General features: G+C 35.4%; 1 protein-coding gene across 1 annotated transcript in view; it reads left to right on the top strand.

Moving 5' to 3' along the window:
• LOC111145096 (attractin like 1) overlaps positions 1-19,946 on the top strand; it is a 796,800-nt gene that overhangs the window by 291,636 nt on the left and 485,218 nt on the right. The window contains exon 22 of the mRNA XM_022499729.1: positions 2,540-2,634. Coding sequence (XP_022355437.1) covers positions 2,540-2,634 — 95 coding nt within the window. The remainder of the gene's footprint in view (positions 1-2,539; positions 2,635-19,946) is intronic.

A 19,946-nucleotide genomic window follows, 5' to 3' on the forward strand; every position in this document is an offset into this window, starting at 1 on the left:
TGATCATTAACATATATATGTTGTACTGATCCTGTTCTTCCAAATCAAATGAATTAGAAAGAATAGTAAAATCAAAGTTGAATGCCTGGCCAAGAATTTGATGGGATAGGATTGTGCCACGGACCTAGGGTCCGTAGAGGCAGAAGAATGGGGGTACTGCAGCCACTGCTCATGGCTATGAAGTGTCCCTTGTTACCAGTCCTTACCTCCCAGAGCAGTCTACTCCTGACTTCTTAATACTTAACTTTCATGCTAGAAAAAAGTAAATAGAATTATGCAGATTCTTGAAACTAATTTTGCAGTGCTTACATTTCCTCAGTCATATTTTTCCTTCATTTTGAATAGATATTACCTTTCCACAGTATTGCAATCTTGCCTCTGAACCCCTGCCAGCTGGAACTGACCAGGCTGATCACTATTCTCTTTTTTAAACAACATATTTACTTGACTCCCATGACACTAAATTCTGGTTTTATTCCTATCTCATAGGTTGCTATCTCTGCCTCCTGAGGATCGGTTATTTACACTGGCGTGCCTCAGGGCTTATTTCTTGCACCTCTTCTCTATTTGTAGTTGGTGATTTCCCGGCTTCAGGGTTTCAGATCTCATCTAAAATGTTGATAATTTGCAAATTGTTATCTACTAAACAAGGTCCTAAGCTCGAAATTGGAAATTCAATAAGTGGCTCAACCTTCACATTTTCAAAACTTACTCCTAAAGTTTCTTCCAACTCCCCCAAAATAAAACCTAGTTTTCTTAATCATCTCAGTTAATGCCGACATTTTGTGTGGTCGCAGGTCAAAAAAGCTTCACCTTTCTTTCTTTCAAATGCTACATCCCATCATTCAGCTAATCCTGTGTGTTGAATGCTACCAAACACATTCTGAATGTCTGGCCTTTTCTTGTTAACGTCCCCTGCTAGTACCCTCGCCACCATCACCTGTGGCCTGTTTCTTACAACGTCCCCTGCTAGTACCCTCGCCACCATCACCTGTGGCCTGTTTCTTAACGTCCCCTGCTAGTACCCTCGCCACCATCACCTGTGGCCTGTTTCTTACAACGTCCCCTGCTAGTACCCTCGCCACCATCACCTGTGGCCTGTTTCTTACAACATCGCTTTTTACGAGATTCATAGTTAAGACTTTTTTTTTTTTTTCTTTAATGAGAGTTTTGTACTTGTTTCTTCTGCCTGGATTGCATTTTCTTCAGTAAACTCTGCAGCTTATATTACTAATGTCTTTCATCTTTAAATGTTCCTTCTCAAAATTCCAACCAAACTCCTACCCTGACAGCAGTGTCTCTCCTTTTCATTGATTTATTATTCTCCAAAACACTTACTGTCATCTGTTATACTATATACCTAAGTTATTTATTTATTTCTAATGTCCATCCAATAGGATATAAGAGACATGAGGAGAGAAATTTTAATCATTTATTACTGTGTCTCCAGTGCCTAGAATATACTGGCCTATTGATTTTACCTTTGCAGTTTCTGGCAGTCAGATGAAAACTGGAAATATTACCTATTGCACAATTCTCATTATCTCACATAAATTCTGAGAAAGATGAAATGTTGTCTTACACTAAATTATGAGAAATGTATAAGGTGGATCTTATAAAATATATGTAGTAAGCAACATATAAAGAATGATGCCTTGATAATTTTAACAATAATTTCAGTGATATTATTCCTATCTTTACTTTTTATTTTAATAGTGTTTAATGGCTGAGGGCATAACATGAAAGGTATGTATCCAAAAAACAGAAGTCATCTCTATTTAAAATAATTTGAAATATTTTTTGTAAAGGTGGCAGTTTAACATTAATGAATAATTCTTCACTCTTGTATAACATATGAAGCTACTCATGATATATAACCCTCACATGTTTCACCTTGGTTTCAACATTATACATGAACAAATTAAAAATTGTTTACCCGGATTTCTTTTTGTCAATTATTAATGAATTACTTATGTAGAATGATGTTTATCACTGAGTCATTTTTAAATGGCTAAAGGTAAAAATTACCGCAATAATAAAGGAAAAAATAAATTCATTAGAATATGGGATGAAATATTATTTATATATTAATGCTCATGTTTTGAAAGAATTTTGATTTTTTTGAAATTAGAGTACCAAAATGTCTGCCTGTCTATTTTTCTATCTACAAAATTTTAACTGGAATCAAATGCACCAAAATGTTGCCTGTATTTTTCTCTAGTTTTAAGGTTATGGTTGACTTTTTCATTTCTTTTCACATTTGTGTACTTTCCAGAATATGTATTCTGTTTGTAGAACTTTTGTAATGACCAGAGAAGTAATAAGTACAATTTTTAAAGAATTAGAATTTCTTCCATAACTGTATTTTGCTTTTTGTTGCTTGATAACAAAGATATATATATTTGTAGTCTTGAATGGGCCACTAATAATTAATAATAATTATTTTTAATACTCATAAACAGTATGTTTCCACCTAACTTTTCTTTATCGGTTTGTGAAAGTGCATACACCAGGATTGTATTTTTTTTTTCCCCCACAGACAGCCTTTTGATTGACTATCAGTTTACCTTCAGCTTATTACAGGAAGATGATCGCCACCATACTGCCATAAACTTCATAGCGAACCCAGAACAGGTGAGAAGATAATTTAACTTTTATAATATAATTATATTAATATCGTGGGATACAAATTTTTTGTTATTTTTCTATTGTAATTTTAACCTGTTCTCAGAATTACTTCATTGCAGGGCTTTTGAAGAAAGACTAATCATGTTAAATTTTTTTTTTGTAAAATTTATGTATCTTTGTGATTGAGGGAGTTTGTGTGTTTGATATTTCAGATCTGCCAACAGCCCTACAACTTAAATTATATGTTTTAGTTATTTTTTCAGTCTCATGACAGTGTTTGTGCTTATAATTATGCTCTTAAACTGGAGGTAACCTTATCTGAAAATAAAAGCCGTAAATTCAAAACATGCTATATTAAATATGTTATTTTTCTTATACATTGTTGCACAGTAGTAGATTTTCCACTGTCTTTTCTTAAATCCTCTGATTTATCTAAGTTAGATGCCTCCTAGATTCTTTTTTAATCATTTTTATTGAGATATAATTGACATATTACATTATGTAAGTTTAAAGTATATATAACAGGTTGCTTTGATACATTTATATATATTGCAATATTATTACCATGGTAGCATCAGCTAACACCTCTATTATATCACATAATTATCGTTTCTTTTTTGTGGTGGGAATAATTAAAATCTAGTCTCTTAGTGACATTGAAGTATATAATTCAGAATTATTGTCTATGTTAACTACGCTGTGCATTTGATCTCTGGAACTTATTTATTTACTGTTTGCAAGTTTTTTTCCTTAAACAGCATGTTCCCAATCCTGCCCAACCCTCAGCCCCAAGGGCTTTTATGAGTTTGGCTTTTCTAGATTCTACATATAAATGATATCATTACAAGTATTTGTCTTTCTTTGACTTAGCTCATTTAGCATTATGGAATACTTGTTTCTTTGAACAATTTACTGCATCAGTGATATAATTATAAAAGTTTGTGAAGTTTAAATGTATGAAAGATTAATTGTAAGTCATCACAGAAAAAGGCTCAAAGTTTGGAAGTAACACACATCTATTCCTATCCATCTGAGATTGTATAAAGTTTAAAAGTCAAGGGAATAGAAGTATCAATCATACAGTTTATTTGGATAGAATTTTAGTTCTTTTGAAACTGAAAATAACTCTTTCAAAATGAAGATGTTAAAAAATGAAGATGGTAATGAAATATTTGAATTATTCTTTTTTGTTTACTGTGCTTAGAACTGTTAACATGAGATCTAATCTCCTAAAAAGTTTTTAAGAGTACAGTACAGTGTTGTGAACCCTAGACACTGTATTATACAGAGTAGACCTGATTCTTGCATAGCTGAAATTTTATATCTGTGTATATATATATCTATATATATCTATATATATCTGTATATATATATATCTGTATTCAGATATCTGTATATAATGAGGAGTAACTCCTCATTATCCCACTTCCACCCCTACCCCACCTCTGGCAATTACCAGTCTTTTCTCTTTATCTATGAGATCTGGGTTTGGTTTGGTTTAAATTACACATATAAGTGAGATCATACAATATTTGTCTTTTTCTGTCTGGCCTATTTCACTTGGTCTAGTGCCCTCACGGTCTCTTCATGTTGTTGCAAATAGCAAGATTTTCTTCTTTTTTATGGCAGAAAATTATTCCATTGTATATGCATACCACAATTTCTTTGTGTTTTCATCCAGTGATGGACACTTACATTGTTTCCATATCTTGGGTGTTGTATATTGCAATGAACATGGAGCACATATATCTCTTTGAGGCAGTATTTTCATTTTCACTGAGCAAACATCCAAAAGTAGAATTGCTGGCTCATATGGTAGTTTTATCTTTAAATTTTTCATAAATTTCCATATTCTTTTCCATATTCTTTTCCATAGCATCTGCACTAATTTACATTTCCACCAATAGTAAGGGTCTCCTTTTTTTCACATCCTCACCAACACTTGTTATTTCTTGTTTTTTTGTTTTGTTTTGTTTTGTTTTTGTTTTTGTTCTTGTTTTTTTTGGTAATAACCATTCTAACCTGTGTGAGGGGATATCTCATTATGGTTTTGATTTGCATTTCCCTGATAAATAGTAATGTTGAGTACCTTTTCTTGGGCATCAGTGTGTTTTCATTAGAATAAGTCACAGGAATAAAAGATACAATAAGGGAACATAGTCAATGATTTTGTAATAGCATCATATGGTGACAGAAGGTAGCTGCACTTGTGGTGAACATAGCATATAGAGATGTTGAATCAGTATGTTATACGCCTGAAACTAATGTAACATTGTTTGTCAAACTGGACTCAAAGTTTTTAAAAGCCTATTCAGATCCTTTGTCCACTTTATATTTTTATTTTTTAATTTTTTTCAAGTTTTAATTTAAATTCTGATTGGTTAACATACAGTGTAATGTTAGTTTCAGGTGTAGAATTTAGAGATTCATCACTTACATACAACACCTAGTGCTTATCATAAGTTCCCTCCTAATACCCATCACCTATTTACTCCATCCCTCAGCCCACCTCCCCTGTAATAAACCTGTTTATTCTCCGTAGTTAAGAGTCTGTTTTCTGGTTTGCCTCTCTCTCTTCCTGCTCCCTCCCCACCCCTTGTTCGTCTGTTTTGTTTCTTGAATTCCACATGTGAGTGAAATCATACGGTATTTTTCTTTCTCTGACTTATTTTGCTTATATAATGATATCTAGCTCTATCTACATCATTGCAAATGGCAACGTTTCATTCTCTTTTATTACTGAGTAATAATTCCATTGTATATATTTGTACCACAGCTGCTTTCTCCATTCATCAGTCAGTGGACATTTGGGCTCTTTCCATTATTTGGCTGGCTATTGTTGATAATGCTGTTGTAATATTGGGGTTCATGTGCCCCTTTGAATCAGTATTTTTGTATCCTTTGGGTAAACACCCGGTAGTGCAATTTCTGGGTCATAGGGTAGCTCTATTTTTAACTTTTTGAGAAGTATCCGTACTATTTTTCAGAGTGATTGGACCAGTTTGCATTACCACCAACAGTGTAAGAGGGTTCCCCTTTCTCCGCATTCTCGCCAATACCTGTTGTTTCCTGTATTGCTGATTTTAGCTATTCTGACAGGTGTGAGGTGATATCTAATTGTAGTTTTGATTTGTATTTTACTGATGATGAGTGATATTGAGCATCTTTTGATGTGTCTGTTAGCCATCTGTATATCTTTTTTGGAGAAATGTCTATTCATGTCTTCTGTTCATTTCTTAACTGGATTATTTGGTTTTGGGTGTTGAGTTTGATAAGTTATTTATGGATTTTGGATACTAACCCTTTATCAGAGATGTCATTTGCAGATATCTTCTCCCATGCAGTAGGTTGCCTTTTAGTTTTGTTGATTGTTCCCTTTGCTGTACAGAAGCTTTTTATCTTGATGAAGTCCTGGTAGTTTCTTTTTGCTTTTGTTTTCCTTGCCTCCCGAGAGATCACTAGTAAGAAGTTGCTGTGGCTGATGTCAAGGAGGTTACTGCTTGTGCTCTCTTTTAGGATTCTGATGGATTTCTGTCTCATATTTAGGTCTTTCATCCATTTTGAATTTATTTTTGTGTGTGGTGTGAGAAAGTGGTCCAATTTCATTCTTCTGCATGTTGCTGTCCAGTTTTCCCAACATTCTTTGTTGAAGAGACCATCTTTTTTCCATGGATATTCTTTCCTGCTTTGTTGAATATTAGTTGACCATAGTGTTGTGGGTTCATTTCTGGGTTTTCTATTCTGTGTGTCTGTTTTTGTGCCAGTACCATGCTGTCTTGATCACTACAGCTTTTTGGTATAGCTTGAAGTCCAGAAGTGTGGTGCCTCCAGGTTTCCTCCCCTCCCCCGCAAGAGTGCTTTGGCTATTTGAGGGTCTTTTGTAGTTCTGTACAAATTTTAGGATTGTTTGTTGTAGCTCTGTGAAAAATGTTGTTTGTATTTTGATAGGGATTGCATTAAATGTGCAGATTGCTTTGGGTATTTTAAAAATACTTGTTATAAGCAATGAGCATAAAAAGTTTTTCCATTTCTTTGTGTCATCTTCAATTTCTTTCATAAATGTTCTCTGTTTTCAGAGTACAGATCTTTTACCTCTTTGGTTAGGTTTATTCCTAGGTATCCTATGGTTTTTGTGGTGTAATAGTCAGTGGGATTGATTCCTTGACTTCTCTTTCTGCTTTTCATTATTAGTGTATAGAAAAAAAACAGATTTCTGTATGTTCATTTTATATTTTGCAACTCTACTGAATTCATGTATCAGTTTTAGCAATTTTTTGGTTGACTCTTTCAGTTTTTCTGTATATAGTATCATGTCATCTGTAAATAGTGAAAGTTTGATTTCTTCCTTGCTGATTTGGATACCTTTTATTTCTTTGTTGTCTTATTGGTGGCCTAAGACTTTCAATACTATGTTAAATAACAGTGGTGACAGTGGACATCTCTCTTGTTCCTAACTATAGAGGAAAAATTGCCAGTTTTTCTCCATTGAGGATGATATTAACTATAGGTTTTTCATATGTAGCCTTTGTTATGTTGAGGTATGTTCCATTTAAACCTACTTTGTTGAGGGCTTTTATCATGAATGAATGTTTTATTTTGTTAAATGCTTTTTCTGCATCTATTGAAATGATCCTGTGGTTTTTATCCTTTGTTTAATTAATAATCATATTGATTAAGTTGTGAATATTGAGCCACACTTGTAGCCCAGAAATAAATCCCACTGATCATGGTAAATAATTTTTTTAACGTATTATTAGATTGGTTTACTAGCATTTTATTGAGAATTTTTGCAGCTATTTTCATTAGAAATATTCACCCTGTAGCCTTCTTTTTTTGTGGAATCTTTATCTGGTTTCAGTGTCTGGGTTGGTGGCCTCACAGAATGAATTTGGAAGTTTTCCTTCCTTTTCTGTTATTTAGAATAGTTCAAGAAGAATGGGTATTAACTCTTTTTTACATGTTTGTTAGAATTTATCTGTGAACCTCTCTGGCCCTGGATTTTTGTTTGTTGAAAGTTATTTGATTACTGATTCGATTTCTTTGCTGATTATCAGTCTGTTCATATTTTCTGTTTCTTCCTGTTTCAGTTTTGATTGTTGTTATGTTTCTAGGAATTTATCCTTTTCTTCTAGATTTTCCCATTTGTTGGCATATATTTTATCATAATATTCTCTTATAATTGTATTTCTGTGGTGTTGTTTGTTCTTTCTCTTCTTTAATTTTTGATTTTATTTATTTGAGCCCTTTTTCTTTTTGATAAGTCTCACTGGGGTTTTTCAATTTTGTTAATTTTTTTTTAATGAACCAGCTCCTAGTTTCATAGATAATTCTATCGGTTTTTAGCTTCTATATTATTTATTTCTGCTCTCATTTTTATTATTTCCCTTCTTCTGCTGTCTTCACACTTAATTTGCTGTTACTTTTTTAATTCCTTTAGGTGTAAGGTTAGGTTGTATAGTTGAGATTTTTCTTGCTTCTTGAGGTAGGCCTTTATTGCTATATTCTTCCCTCTTAGGACTTCTTTTGCTACATCACAAATGTTTTGGACTGTTGTATTTACATTTTCATTTGTTTCCATGTATTTTTATTTTATTTCTTCTTTGGTTTCCTCTTTGATCCTTTGATTGTTTAGTAGCAGGTTGTTTAACCTCCATGTATTTGTAGTATTTTCATATATTTTCTTAAGGTTGGCTTCTAGTTTTATAGATTTATGGTCAGGAAAGATACGTGGTATGATTTCAGTTTTTTGTATATGTTGAGACCTGTTTTGTGGCCTAATATATGTTCTTTTGTGGCTAATGTTCCTCGTGTACTTGAAAAGAATGTGTATTCTGTTGTTTTAGGATGGAATGTTCTGAATATATGTTATTTCCATGTGGTCCAATATGTCATTCAAAGCAATTTTTCCCTTGTCTTTCTATTTAGAAAATCTGTCCTTTGACTTCAGTGGAGTTCCCCACTATTCAGTTCCCCACTATTATTGCATTACTATCTATTATTTCCTTTATAGTTGTCATTAATTGTTTTATATATTTGAGTGTCCCATGTTGGGTACAAAAATGTTTGCAATTGTTATGTTCTTGTTGGATTTTCCTCTTTGTGATTTTGTAGTGCCCTTCTTTGTCTCTTATTACAGTTTTTGTTTTAATATCTAGTTTGTCTGATATAAATATTGCTACTCCAGCTTTCCTTTGACATTCATTTGCATGATAAATGTTTTTCCATCTCCTCACTTTCACCATTGTATATTACAGACTTCTTGTCCCAGGCTGCTTTCAGGATTTCAGGATTTTCTCTTTGTCGCTAAGACTTATAAATTTTACTATTAGATGATGGGGTGTGGACCTATTCTTATTGATTTTGAGGGGGTTCTCTGCACCTTCTGAATTTTGATGCTTGTTCCCTTTGCTATATTAGGGAAATTCTCTACAAAATTCTCTCCAATATACTTTTGTTAAGCTGGTCAAAAAACATTAAAAGAGGAAAGGATAAAAGTTAAAAAATATTTAGCAGAAGAAAAAAAATTTAAAAAAATTAATTAACTCTGCAAGACTAAAGAATCATGGGGAGAAAGCTATGAATTCTATGCTTTGCTTTCTCCTTCTCTGGAATTCCGCTGTTCTCCTTGGTAAGTGAACTCGGTCTTGGCTGGATTTCTTGTTGATCTTCTGGGTGAGGGTTCTGTTGTAGTGATTCTCAAGTGTCTTTGCCCGAGGCAGAATTGCACCGACCTTACCAGGGGCCATGCTAAGTAATCCACTTGGGTTCGCTTTCGGGAGCTTTTGTTCCCTGAACACTTTCCGTAGAGTTCCAGAGGACAGGAATGGAAATGGCGGCCTCCCAATCTCCAGCCCGGAGGAGCCAAGTGCTTGGGGCCCCACTCCTCAGTGCGCCCTTGGAGAAAAGCGCTCATTCACTCCAGTTTCCCTGGCCTCTGGTTGCACTCTGAGCTCACCCAGCCTGTGACCAAGCGTCTCTGTCTCTGGCACACAGCTCCGCCTGGAGTCTCTGAACCCCGCAGATCCCTAAGCTCTTCTGGGGGGTCTCCTCGGATCTTGTGGGGTCCCCACTCACAGAGCAGTGACCTGTGCCATGGATTACAGTTCAAGGTAACCCCGAGTTGAGAGCTTACTCCTCGGCTCCGTCTCTGTACCTGCTTCCCTGCTCTAATACCTGTGAGCTCTGTGACACTCAGACACCCCTGATCCTTCTGTCACCATGCAGGACCTGAGGCCTCGCAGTCCCTGCATGGGCTTCACCCCGGTTCAGCTCTGGAATGATGTCCCTCAGTGGAGCAGACTTTTAAAAGTTCTGATTTTGTGCTCTGTTGCTCTGCCGCTTGCCGGCCCCTCTCCCCACAATCTATCTTCCTGTCACTTTGGATTTACTTCTTCTCCGGTCCTGCCTTTCAGAAAGTGGTCGATTTTCTGTTTCTAGAATTGTTGCTCTTCTTCAATTCGATCTCCTGTTGGATTTGTAGGTGTTCGGAATGGTTTGATAAGCTATCTAGCTGATCTCCTGCTACCTGATGTCGTCTCAGCCTACTACTTCTCTGCCATCTTGACTCCTCCCCTATCCCCTCACTTTCAATCTGCAAGTGTCTTTAGGTCTAAAATGGGTCTCTTGTTGGCAGCATATGGCATATTGGTCTTATTTTTTTTTTTTAAGATTTTATTTATTTATTTCACAGACAGAGATCACAAATAGGCAGAGAGGCAGGCATAGAGAGAGGAGGAAGCAGGCTCCCCGTGGAGCAGAGAGCCCGATGCGGGGCTCAATCCCAGGACCCTGGGATCATGACCTGAGCCGAAGGCAGAGGCTTTAACCCACTAAGCCACCCAGGTGCCCATATTGGTCTTATTTTTAATCCATCTGGCATCCTCTGTCTTTTGACTGGAACATTTATCCATTTACATTTAAAGTACTTATTAACAGATATGTATTTATTGCTATTTTATTACTTGTTTTTTCTTGTGTTTGTCACTTTCGGTCTCTCCTTTGCATTCGAAGAGGCCCCTTTACTATATCTTGCAGGGCTGAGTTAGTGTTCACAAACTCTTTTGGGTTTTGTTTGTCTTGGTAACTCTTTATTTCTCCTTCTATTCTGAATGATAACCTTGCTGGGTAGAATATTTTTGGCTGCAGATTTTTCCCATTCAGCACTTCTAATATACATACCACTCCTTTTGGCTTGCCAAGTTTCTGTTGAGAAATCTCTAGCTAGTTTTCTGGGTCTTCCCTTGTACGTTAAGAACATCTTTTGTCTTACTGCTTTTATGATTTTTTTTTTTAATTTTATTTCTTTGTTTTAGAGAGATAGAGAAAATATGAGTTGGGGAGGTGCAGAAGGAGAGCGAGAAGTAGACTCCCTCCCGAGCAGGGAGCCCACCTCAGGGCCAAATCCTAGGACACTGAGATCATTACCTGAGCCTAGGTCAGGCACTTAATCCAGCTGAGCCACCCAGGTGCCCCACTTTTATGATTTTTTATTTAACACTATATTTTGTTACTTACAATCTTGGTGTTGGCCTGCTTTTGTTGGTTTTGGTGGGAGTTCTCTGCCTCCTAGCTCTGGATGTCTGTTTCCTTCCTCATACTAGGGAAGTATTCAGCTATTATTTCTTCAAATCAATTTTCTGCCCCCTTTTTTCTCTTTTCTTCTTTTGGGACTCGTATAACATTCATATGTAATGTTATTACATTTGATGGTGTCACTGATGTCTTCTATTCTTTCCCAAGTCCAGTGAGTGTCCTTATGGTTATTGCTTTAAATTCTCCATCTGGCATGTTACTTATATCGGTTTTGCTTTGATCTTTGGCCATGATCTTTTCTTGTTCTTTCTTTTGGAATGAATTCTTGTATCTTGGCATTTTGTCTTAGTCTTTGACATCTTCTGTGTGCTAAAAAAGGCAGTTATGTCTCCTCCTTTTCTTAAAGTAATGGCCTTATGAAGAAGAGGTCATGTAGTGTCCATGGCCTGAGCTTTCTGTAGTATTTCTGGTATGTGTGACTGAGGCAAGCGCGACCGAGGAAGGCAGTCCCACCAGCCTGCACGGGTTTGGGCTTGATATAAGCAAGTTAGGCAGCCAGTGATGGATGCTTCACCCTGTATGTGGCTTTGTGTTTATGCTGAGCAGGGGAGGGAAATGGCCGGATCATTTTTTCCTGCAGATGCATATCTATAAATGCTGCCTCTCAGGGATGTGATTCCAGGAGAGAGAATAATCTACTCCTGTGTTCCCCCAGATGTTTTTCAGATTGCTGTTTCCACACTGTGTGCCCTGTGATATTTGCCTGCTTTCTCTCCAGGAGGAGCACAGTGACCTTCAGGCCCTTTACCAGTCAAGCTACTGACTTTTAAAAGTCCAGACTTTAAGACCTGCTGGTTGCAAGAACTCATGAAATTCAGCCCCTCTCATTTTCCAAGGCAGTGGCTTTGGGGAAGTGTTCTTTTGTGTTTCCCTGTGTGCTCGCTCTTTCTCTTGCCCTTCTCCATGACAACAGCTCCCTCCCTTCCACAGCACCCACAATCCATTTCTCCCCTAAACGATATCTCCATACTTCCTACCTTCTTTGATGTGGCCTCTTCTCTCCTTTTAGTTCTGGAGTTTTGTTCTGTCAGTCTTCAGGTCAATTTCTGGGGTATTTAGGATGATTCAGTAGTTATCTAGTGTTCATGGGAAGAGATGAGCCTAGGGTCCTCCTACTCTGACACTATCTCCCTACACAGTCTTTCTCTTTCTCACTTTTTTTTCTAACTTTTTCTAAATTTATAAATCATTCAGTAAAAGGCTAACTGAAGAGTGTTTGTCTCTATCTCTCCTACTCCCCTTAAGTTTCCACTGTGACTCTTTTTCAACCTGTGTCTTTATTCTTTTAATTTAATTTAATTTTTTATTTTTATTTTCTTTTTCTTTTTTATTTGTTGTATTTTATTTTTATTTTTTATTTTATTATGTGTATTTATTTTTTACTTTTTAAAATTTAAATTCAATTAATTAATATATAGTGTATTATTAGTTTCAGATGGTAAAGTTCAGTGATTCATCAATCTTATATAATACCCAGTGCTCATTACATTACATGCTCTTCTTAATGCCCATCACCCAGTTACTCCATCCTACACCCCCACCCCTCCAGCAATCTCAGTTTTTTTCCCATGATTAAGAGTTTCTTGGTTTGTCTCCCTGTCTGCTTTCATCTTGTTTTATTCTCCCCCATGATCCTCTGTTTTATTTCTTAAATTCCATAGATGAGTGAGATAATATAATTATCTTTCTCTGATTGACTTATTTCACTTAGCGTAAGAGCCTCTAGTTCCATCTACATTGTTGCAAATGGCAAGTGTTTTTTTTTTTTTTTTTTTTTTTTTTTTGGCTAAGATGTATTCCATTTTGTGTGTGTGTGTGTGTATATACACATACATACATATATAGATGTATGTATATATATGGCATCTTCTTTATCCTTTCATCTGTTGATGGGTATCTGGGATCTTTCTATCATTTGGCTATTGTGGACATTGCTGGTATAAACATTGGGGTACAAGTGTTCCTTTTGATCACAACATTTTTATTTTAGGGTAAATACCTAGGAGTACAATTGCTGGGTCTTAGGGTAGCTCTATTTTCAACTTTTTGAGGAACCTCCATACTGTTTTCCAGAGTGGCTGCACCAGTCTACATTCCCACCAACAGTTTAAGAGTGTCTCCCTTTCTTCACATCCTCGCTAACAGCTGTCGTTTACTGACTTGTTTATTTTAGCCATTCTGACTGGTTTGAGGTGGTATCTCATTGTGGTTTTGATTTGTATTTACTGATGCTGAATGATGCTGAGCATTTTTTCATGTGTATGTCTTCTTTGGAGAAACGTCTATTCATGTTTTCTGCCCATTTCTTGATTGGATTATTTGTTCTTTGGGTGTTGAGTTTGATAAATTCTTCATGGATTTTAGATACCAGCCCATTATCTGATATGTCATTTGCACATATCTTCTCCTATTCTATTGTTCGTTTTTGGATTTGTGGACTGTTTCCTTTGCTGTGCAAAAGGTTTTATCTTGATGAAGTCCCAATAGTTCATTCTCATCAAGATATTAGCCAAGAAGATCTAAGAGTACATTAAAAGTAATATTTACCATAATTGAGTGGGATTTATTCCCGGGTTGCCAGGGTGATTTCAGCAGCCTCGTATTAATCAGTGTGATACTCTACATTAATAAAAGAAAGGCCAAGAACCATATGATCCTCTCAATAGATGCAGAAACAGCATTTGACAATGTACAACATCCTTTCTTGATTAAAATTCTTTACAGTGTAGGGATAGAGGGAACATACCTCAATACCATAAAAGCCATATCTAAAAGGCTCACAGTGGATATCATTCTCAATAGGGAAAAACTGAGAGCTTTTCCCCTGAGGTCAGGAACACGGCAGGAATGTCGTGTTTTTCAACATAGTACTAGAAGTCCTAGCCTCAACAATCAGACAACAAAAAGAAATTAAAGACATCTGAAAATTGGCAAAGAAGTCAAACTCTCATTCTTTATAGATGATGTGGCACTTTATGTGGAAAACCCAAATGACTCCACCGCCAAATTGCTAGAACTCATACAGGAATTCAGCAAAGTGGCAGGATATAAAATCACTGCAGAAAAATCAGTTGCATTTCTACTAACAATGAGATAGAAGTAAGAAAAATTAAGGAATTGATCCCATTTACAATTGCTCCCCAAACCATAAGATACCTAGGAATAAACCTAACTAAAGAGGCAAAGGATCTGTACTCTGAAAACAATAGAACGCTCATGAAAGAAATTGAGGAAGACACAAAGAAGTGAAAAACATCCATACTCATGGATGGGAGGAACAAATATTGTTAAAACGTTTATGCTACCTAGAGAAATCTATATATTCAATGCAATCCCTATCAAAATACCATCAACTTTTTTCACATAGCTAGAAAAAAATAATCCTAAAATTTGTATGAAGCCAGAAAAGACCCCAAATAACCATAGGAATGTTTAAAAAGAAAGCCAAAGCCGGTAGCATCACAATTCCAGACTTCAAGCTCTATTACAAAACTGTAATCATCAAGACAGTATGGTACAGCCACAAAAACAGACCCTTAAATCAATGGAATGGAATAGAGATTCCAGAAATGGGCCCTCAGTTCTATGGTCAACTAATCTTCACCAAAGCAGGAAAGAATGTCCAATGGGATAAAGACAGTCTCTTTGACAAATGGTGTTGTTGGGAAATTGGACAGCCACAAGCAGAAGAATAAAACTGGACCATTTTCTTACACCATACACAGAAATAGACTCAAAATGAATGAAAGACCTAAATGTGGGACAGGAATCCATCAAAATCCTAAAGGACAACACAGGCAGCAACCTCTGTGACCTCAGCCACAGCAGCTTCTTGCTAGACACGTCTTCTACACAGTCTCTTTAATTCATTTTGTGTTCTTTATATATGTCTGTGCCCCCCCCACCCCAGAATCATGTGTTAAATCCTAATGCTCAATGTGAAGGTGTTTAGAGATGGGGCATTTGCGAGGTAATTAGGTCATGAGGGTTTAGCCCTCATTAATGGGATTAAAAGAGGACCTTGAGAGCACCCTTACCTTTTGCCATATGAGGAGACAGCAAGAAGAGGCTTGTCCAAAGTAGGAAGTTGACCTCAACAGCTACCAACTTTTCCAGTACCTTTATCTTGGAGTTTCCAACCTCCAAATGTGTGAGAAGTAGAATTCTCCTCTTTATAGCCACCTCCCCGCCCTAGTGTATGGTATTCTTTTTATAGCAGTCCTAGTGGACTAAGAAAATAAAGATCCAATTTCATTCCTTTAATGCAGATATCAGTTTTCCTAACATTTGTTGAAGACACTATCCTTTCCTTATTGTGTACTCTTGGCATCCTCATTGAAGATTACTTAACCTTACTTGTGTGGGTTTATTTCTGGGCTCTCTGTTATGCTGGACCATAACGTCTGTCTTTATGCAAGTACTGTATTTTTAATTGCTATAGCTTTGTAATATATTTTGAAATCCGGCAGTGTAATACCTCTTTGTTTTTCTTTCTCAGGATTGTTTTGGCTATTTGAGGTCTTTTATGATTCTATATGAATTTTAAGATATTTTTTTCCTATTTCTGTAAAAATGCCACTAGGGATTTGATGAGATAATATTGAATTTATAGATTTCTTTAATTTTTTTATTTTTTTAAAGATTTTATTTGTTTATTTAAAAGAGAGAGAGAGAGAGATCACAAGTAGGCAGAGATGCAGGCGGAGGCAGGGGGAGCAGGCTCCCTGCTGAGCAGAAAGCCCGATGTGGGGCTCTATCCCAGGACCCTGAGATCATGACCTGAGCTGAAGGCAGAGGCCTAACCCACTAAGCCACCCAGGTGCCCCTCTAGATTTCTTTTAGTAACATGGACATTTAAACAATATTAAAATTCCTAATCTGAGAACACAGTCTATCTTTTCATTATTTGTGTCTTCTTTCTTTCATCAGTGTATAATTTTCAATGTATCTCTTTCATCCCCTGGGTTAAGTTTATTCTTAAGTATGTTCTTCTTTTTTATACTATTATAAATGGGATTATTTTCTTAACTTCCTTTTAACATAATTTACTGTTAGTGTATAGAAATAAAACTGAATTTTTTAAATGTTCATTTTGTATCCTGAAACTTCACTGAACTTATTAGTTCTAACAGGCGTGTGTGTGTGTGTGTGTGTACAGTGTTCAGGTTTTTCTACATATAAGATTATGTCATCTGCAAATAGATAATATTTTACTTCTTCCTTTTTGACTTGGGTGCCTTCTATTTATTTCTCTTACTTAATTGCTTTTGCTAGGACATCTAATACTTTGTTAAATAGAAGTAATGTTAGGTGGCACCCATATCTTATTCCTGATCATAGAGGGAAAACTTTCATTTTTCTGTATTGAGTATGATGTTTATTTGGGCTTGTCAATTTTGGCCCTTATTATATTGGTGTACATTCCTTTTATAGCTCATTACATTAGTTGATTTACGTATGTTTACCTATCTTTTTATCACAAGGATAAATCTCTCTTTATCGTGGTGAATGATCCTTTTAACATGCTGTTGAATTCAGGTTGCTAGTATTTGTTGAAAATTTTTACAACTGTGTTTGTCAGTATTGTTGGCCTAGAGTTCTTATTTCTTGTACTGTCATTGTTTGGCTTTGGTATCAGATTATATCTGGCCTCATAAAACGAGTTGGGAAGTATTCCCTTCTCCGTAGTTTTTAGAATTTGAGAAGGGTTGGTAGTAATTCTTTAAATTTTTGCTAGAGTTAACCAGTGAAACCATTTGTTCCTGAGTTTTTCTTTGTTGGGAGTTTTCTGATTACTAAATTTCCATGCATGTTATTGGTCTGTTCATATTTTCTATTTCTTCATGGTTCTGTCTTGGTAGTTTGTATGATTTTAAGAATTACTGATTTCTTTCAGGTTATCTAGTTTGGTGATATAAAATTAGTCATATTAGTCTCTTTGAATCCTTTTTATTTCTGTAGCATAGAATGTAATGTTTCATTTATGATTTTACATTTTACGTCTTCTCGTCTTAGATTGTGTCGATTTTGATAACTTTTTTAAAAAAGCAACTCGTATTTTGTTGATTTTCTTGTTTTCTACTCTTTATCTCTGTATTAGTTTTTAATATTTACTTCTTTTGTCAGCTTTAAACATAGTTTGTTGTTTTTTGAATTGAGGTGTAAAGTGAAGTTGTTTGAGAAGTCTTTTTTTTAGATTTTATTTATTTCAGACAGAGAACAAGAGAGAGAGAATGAGCGGGGGAGGCGGGTGGGTGCGGGAGTAGACAGAGAGGAAAGATACTCCCCACTGAGAAGGGAGCTCGATATGGGGCTCTATCCCAGACCCTGGGATCATGACCGGAATGGAAGACAGATGTTTAACTGACTGAGCCACCCAGGAATCCCTGAAAGTGCTCTTCTTTTTTAATGTAAGCATTTGTTACTTTTAGTTTTCTCTTTGAACTAGTTTTGTTGCATACCATTAGTTTTGGTATATAATTTTTTCATTTTATTTTGTCTCAACATATTTTCTGATTTCCCTTTTGATCCATTATTTCAGAAATATGTTATTAAAATTCTACATATTTTTAACTTTTAAAATTTTCTCCTGCTATTGATTCCTAGTTTCATTCTGTTGTAGTCAGAAAAGATAACTGATATGTTTTCAGTCTTCTTAAATTTGTACTTCTTAAATTTGTTAAGACTTGTTTTGTGACCTAACGTGATATATTTTGGAGACTATCTCGCATGCATTTGAACAGAATGTGGATTCTGATGCTGTTAACGTGGAATTTGTTTCTGTGTCTGTTAAGCACTTGTGTTTTCTAGTGTTGTTCAAGTCCACTTTTTCCGTATTGATTTTCTCTTTGAATATTCTATCCATTGTTGAAAATAGGGTACTGTAGTCCCTTACTATTATTCTACTTTTTTTATTCTTCCCTTCAGTAATGCCAATGTTTGTTTCTATATTTAGATGCTCTCATAGTGTGTACATATACATTTATCATAGTTATATCTTCTTAATTAATTGATCCATTTATCATTATATAATGTCCTTGTTTCTCTTGTTAAAGATTTTGACTTAAAGTCTGTTTTTGGCTCATGTAAGTACACTACTTCTTCCTTCTTTTGTTTCTTATTTTCATGGAATATCTTTTCCAATCCTTTCTCTTTTAGTTGATAAGGGTCCTTAAATCTGAAATGAGTCTCTTTTAGATAGCATATTGTTGGGTATTTTTTTTTTTTTTTTTTTAATTCAGTTGTCCACTCTATGTCTTTTGATTGCGGGGGGTGTTAATGGATTTATGTTTAAAGTAATTATTGATAGGATAGGACTTACTATTGCCATTTTGTTAATTGTTATCTGTCTTATATCTTTTTTGTTCCTCTTTTTTCCTCTGCTGTCTTTTATTGTGCTTTATTGATTTTTTTTGTAATGATACGCTTTGATTTCTTGCTTTTTCTTTTATCTTCTATATGTATTTTCTTTGTAATTATCATGAGATTTATTTACAATACATTGTAGTTATAGCAGTATTTTTTAAGCTGTTAATACATAATTTCAATCACATACCAAAAGTCTATACTTTTACATTTGTCTCCCCTCTCACTCTGTCATTGATTTTTTTTTTTTTTTTTTGTAAAGCAGATCTAGTGGTGATAAGCTTCCTCAGCTTCTGTTTGTCTGGGAAAGTCTTTATCTCTCAACTTTTCTTTCTTTCTTTCTTTTTTTTTTTTTAAAGATTTTATTTATTCATTTAACAGACAGAGATCAGAAGTAGGCGGAGAGGCAGGCAGAGAGAGAGGAAGGGAAGCAGGCTCCCCACTGAGCAGAGAGCCCTATGCTGGGCTGGATTCCAGGACCCTGAGATCATGACCTGAGCCGAAGGCAGAGGCTTTAACCCACTGAGCCACCCAGTGCCCCTATCTCTCAGCTTTTCTAAGAACAGTTTTACCAGGAATTCTATTCCTGGTCGGTATATTTTTCCTTTGAAAACTTTTAATTTGTTATCTCAATCCTTTATTGTCTGCAAAATTTCTGCTGAGAAATCCACTCATAACCTTATGGGGCTCACTTGTATGTGATCAGTCACTTTGTTACTGGTTTTTTCCAAATTCTGTCTTTGACTTTTAACAATTTGATTTGATTTCTTTGGGTTCATCTTCCTTCCTTCTGTTTTCTTCAGGTTCATGAATCTAGATGCATATACTTCTTGGATTTTAGGCCATTATATTCTTAAATAAGATTTCTGTCCCTTTCTTTCTTTTCTTTTTCTTGGACTTTCATAATACATATGTTGGTTTTTATTGAAGTATTACATAAGTCCAATAGGCGTTCTTCACTTCTTTTCTTTGTTCCTCTTACTATGTAACTTCAGATAATTTGCCTTTGAGTTCACTGATTCTTTCTTCTGCTCAGTCAAGTTTGTTGTTGAGCCTCTATATTGATTTTTCTTTTTTTAACTTAAGTTACTGTATACTTCTGTGGTTCTTTTATTAGTTCTCTCTCTGTTGAGATATTGACATTTTGTTCATATATTGTTTTCTTGATTTCATTTAATTATCTTTCTGTGGTCTCTTATTACTCCCTTACTTCTTTAATATAATTATTTTAAATTACTTGCCAGGCAATTCTAGAGCTCCATTTATTCAGGGTTACTTACTTGAAATTTATTTTGTTGCTATGGTTGTGTCATATTTCTCTAATTCTTCATTTCCCTTGTAGCTTTGCATTGGTGTCTGTG

Source organism: Enhydra lutris, unplaced genomic scaffold (assembly GCF_002288905.1).
Source record: "Enhydra lutris kenyoni isolate GAN:26980312 unplaced genomic scaffold, ASM228890v2 scaffoldscaffold12, whole genome shotgun sequence".
Taxonomy (NCBI): domain Eukaryota; kingdom Metazoa; phylum Chordata; class Mammalia; order Carnivora; family Mustelidae; genus Enhydra; species Enhydra lutris.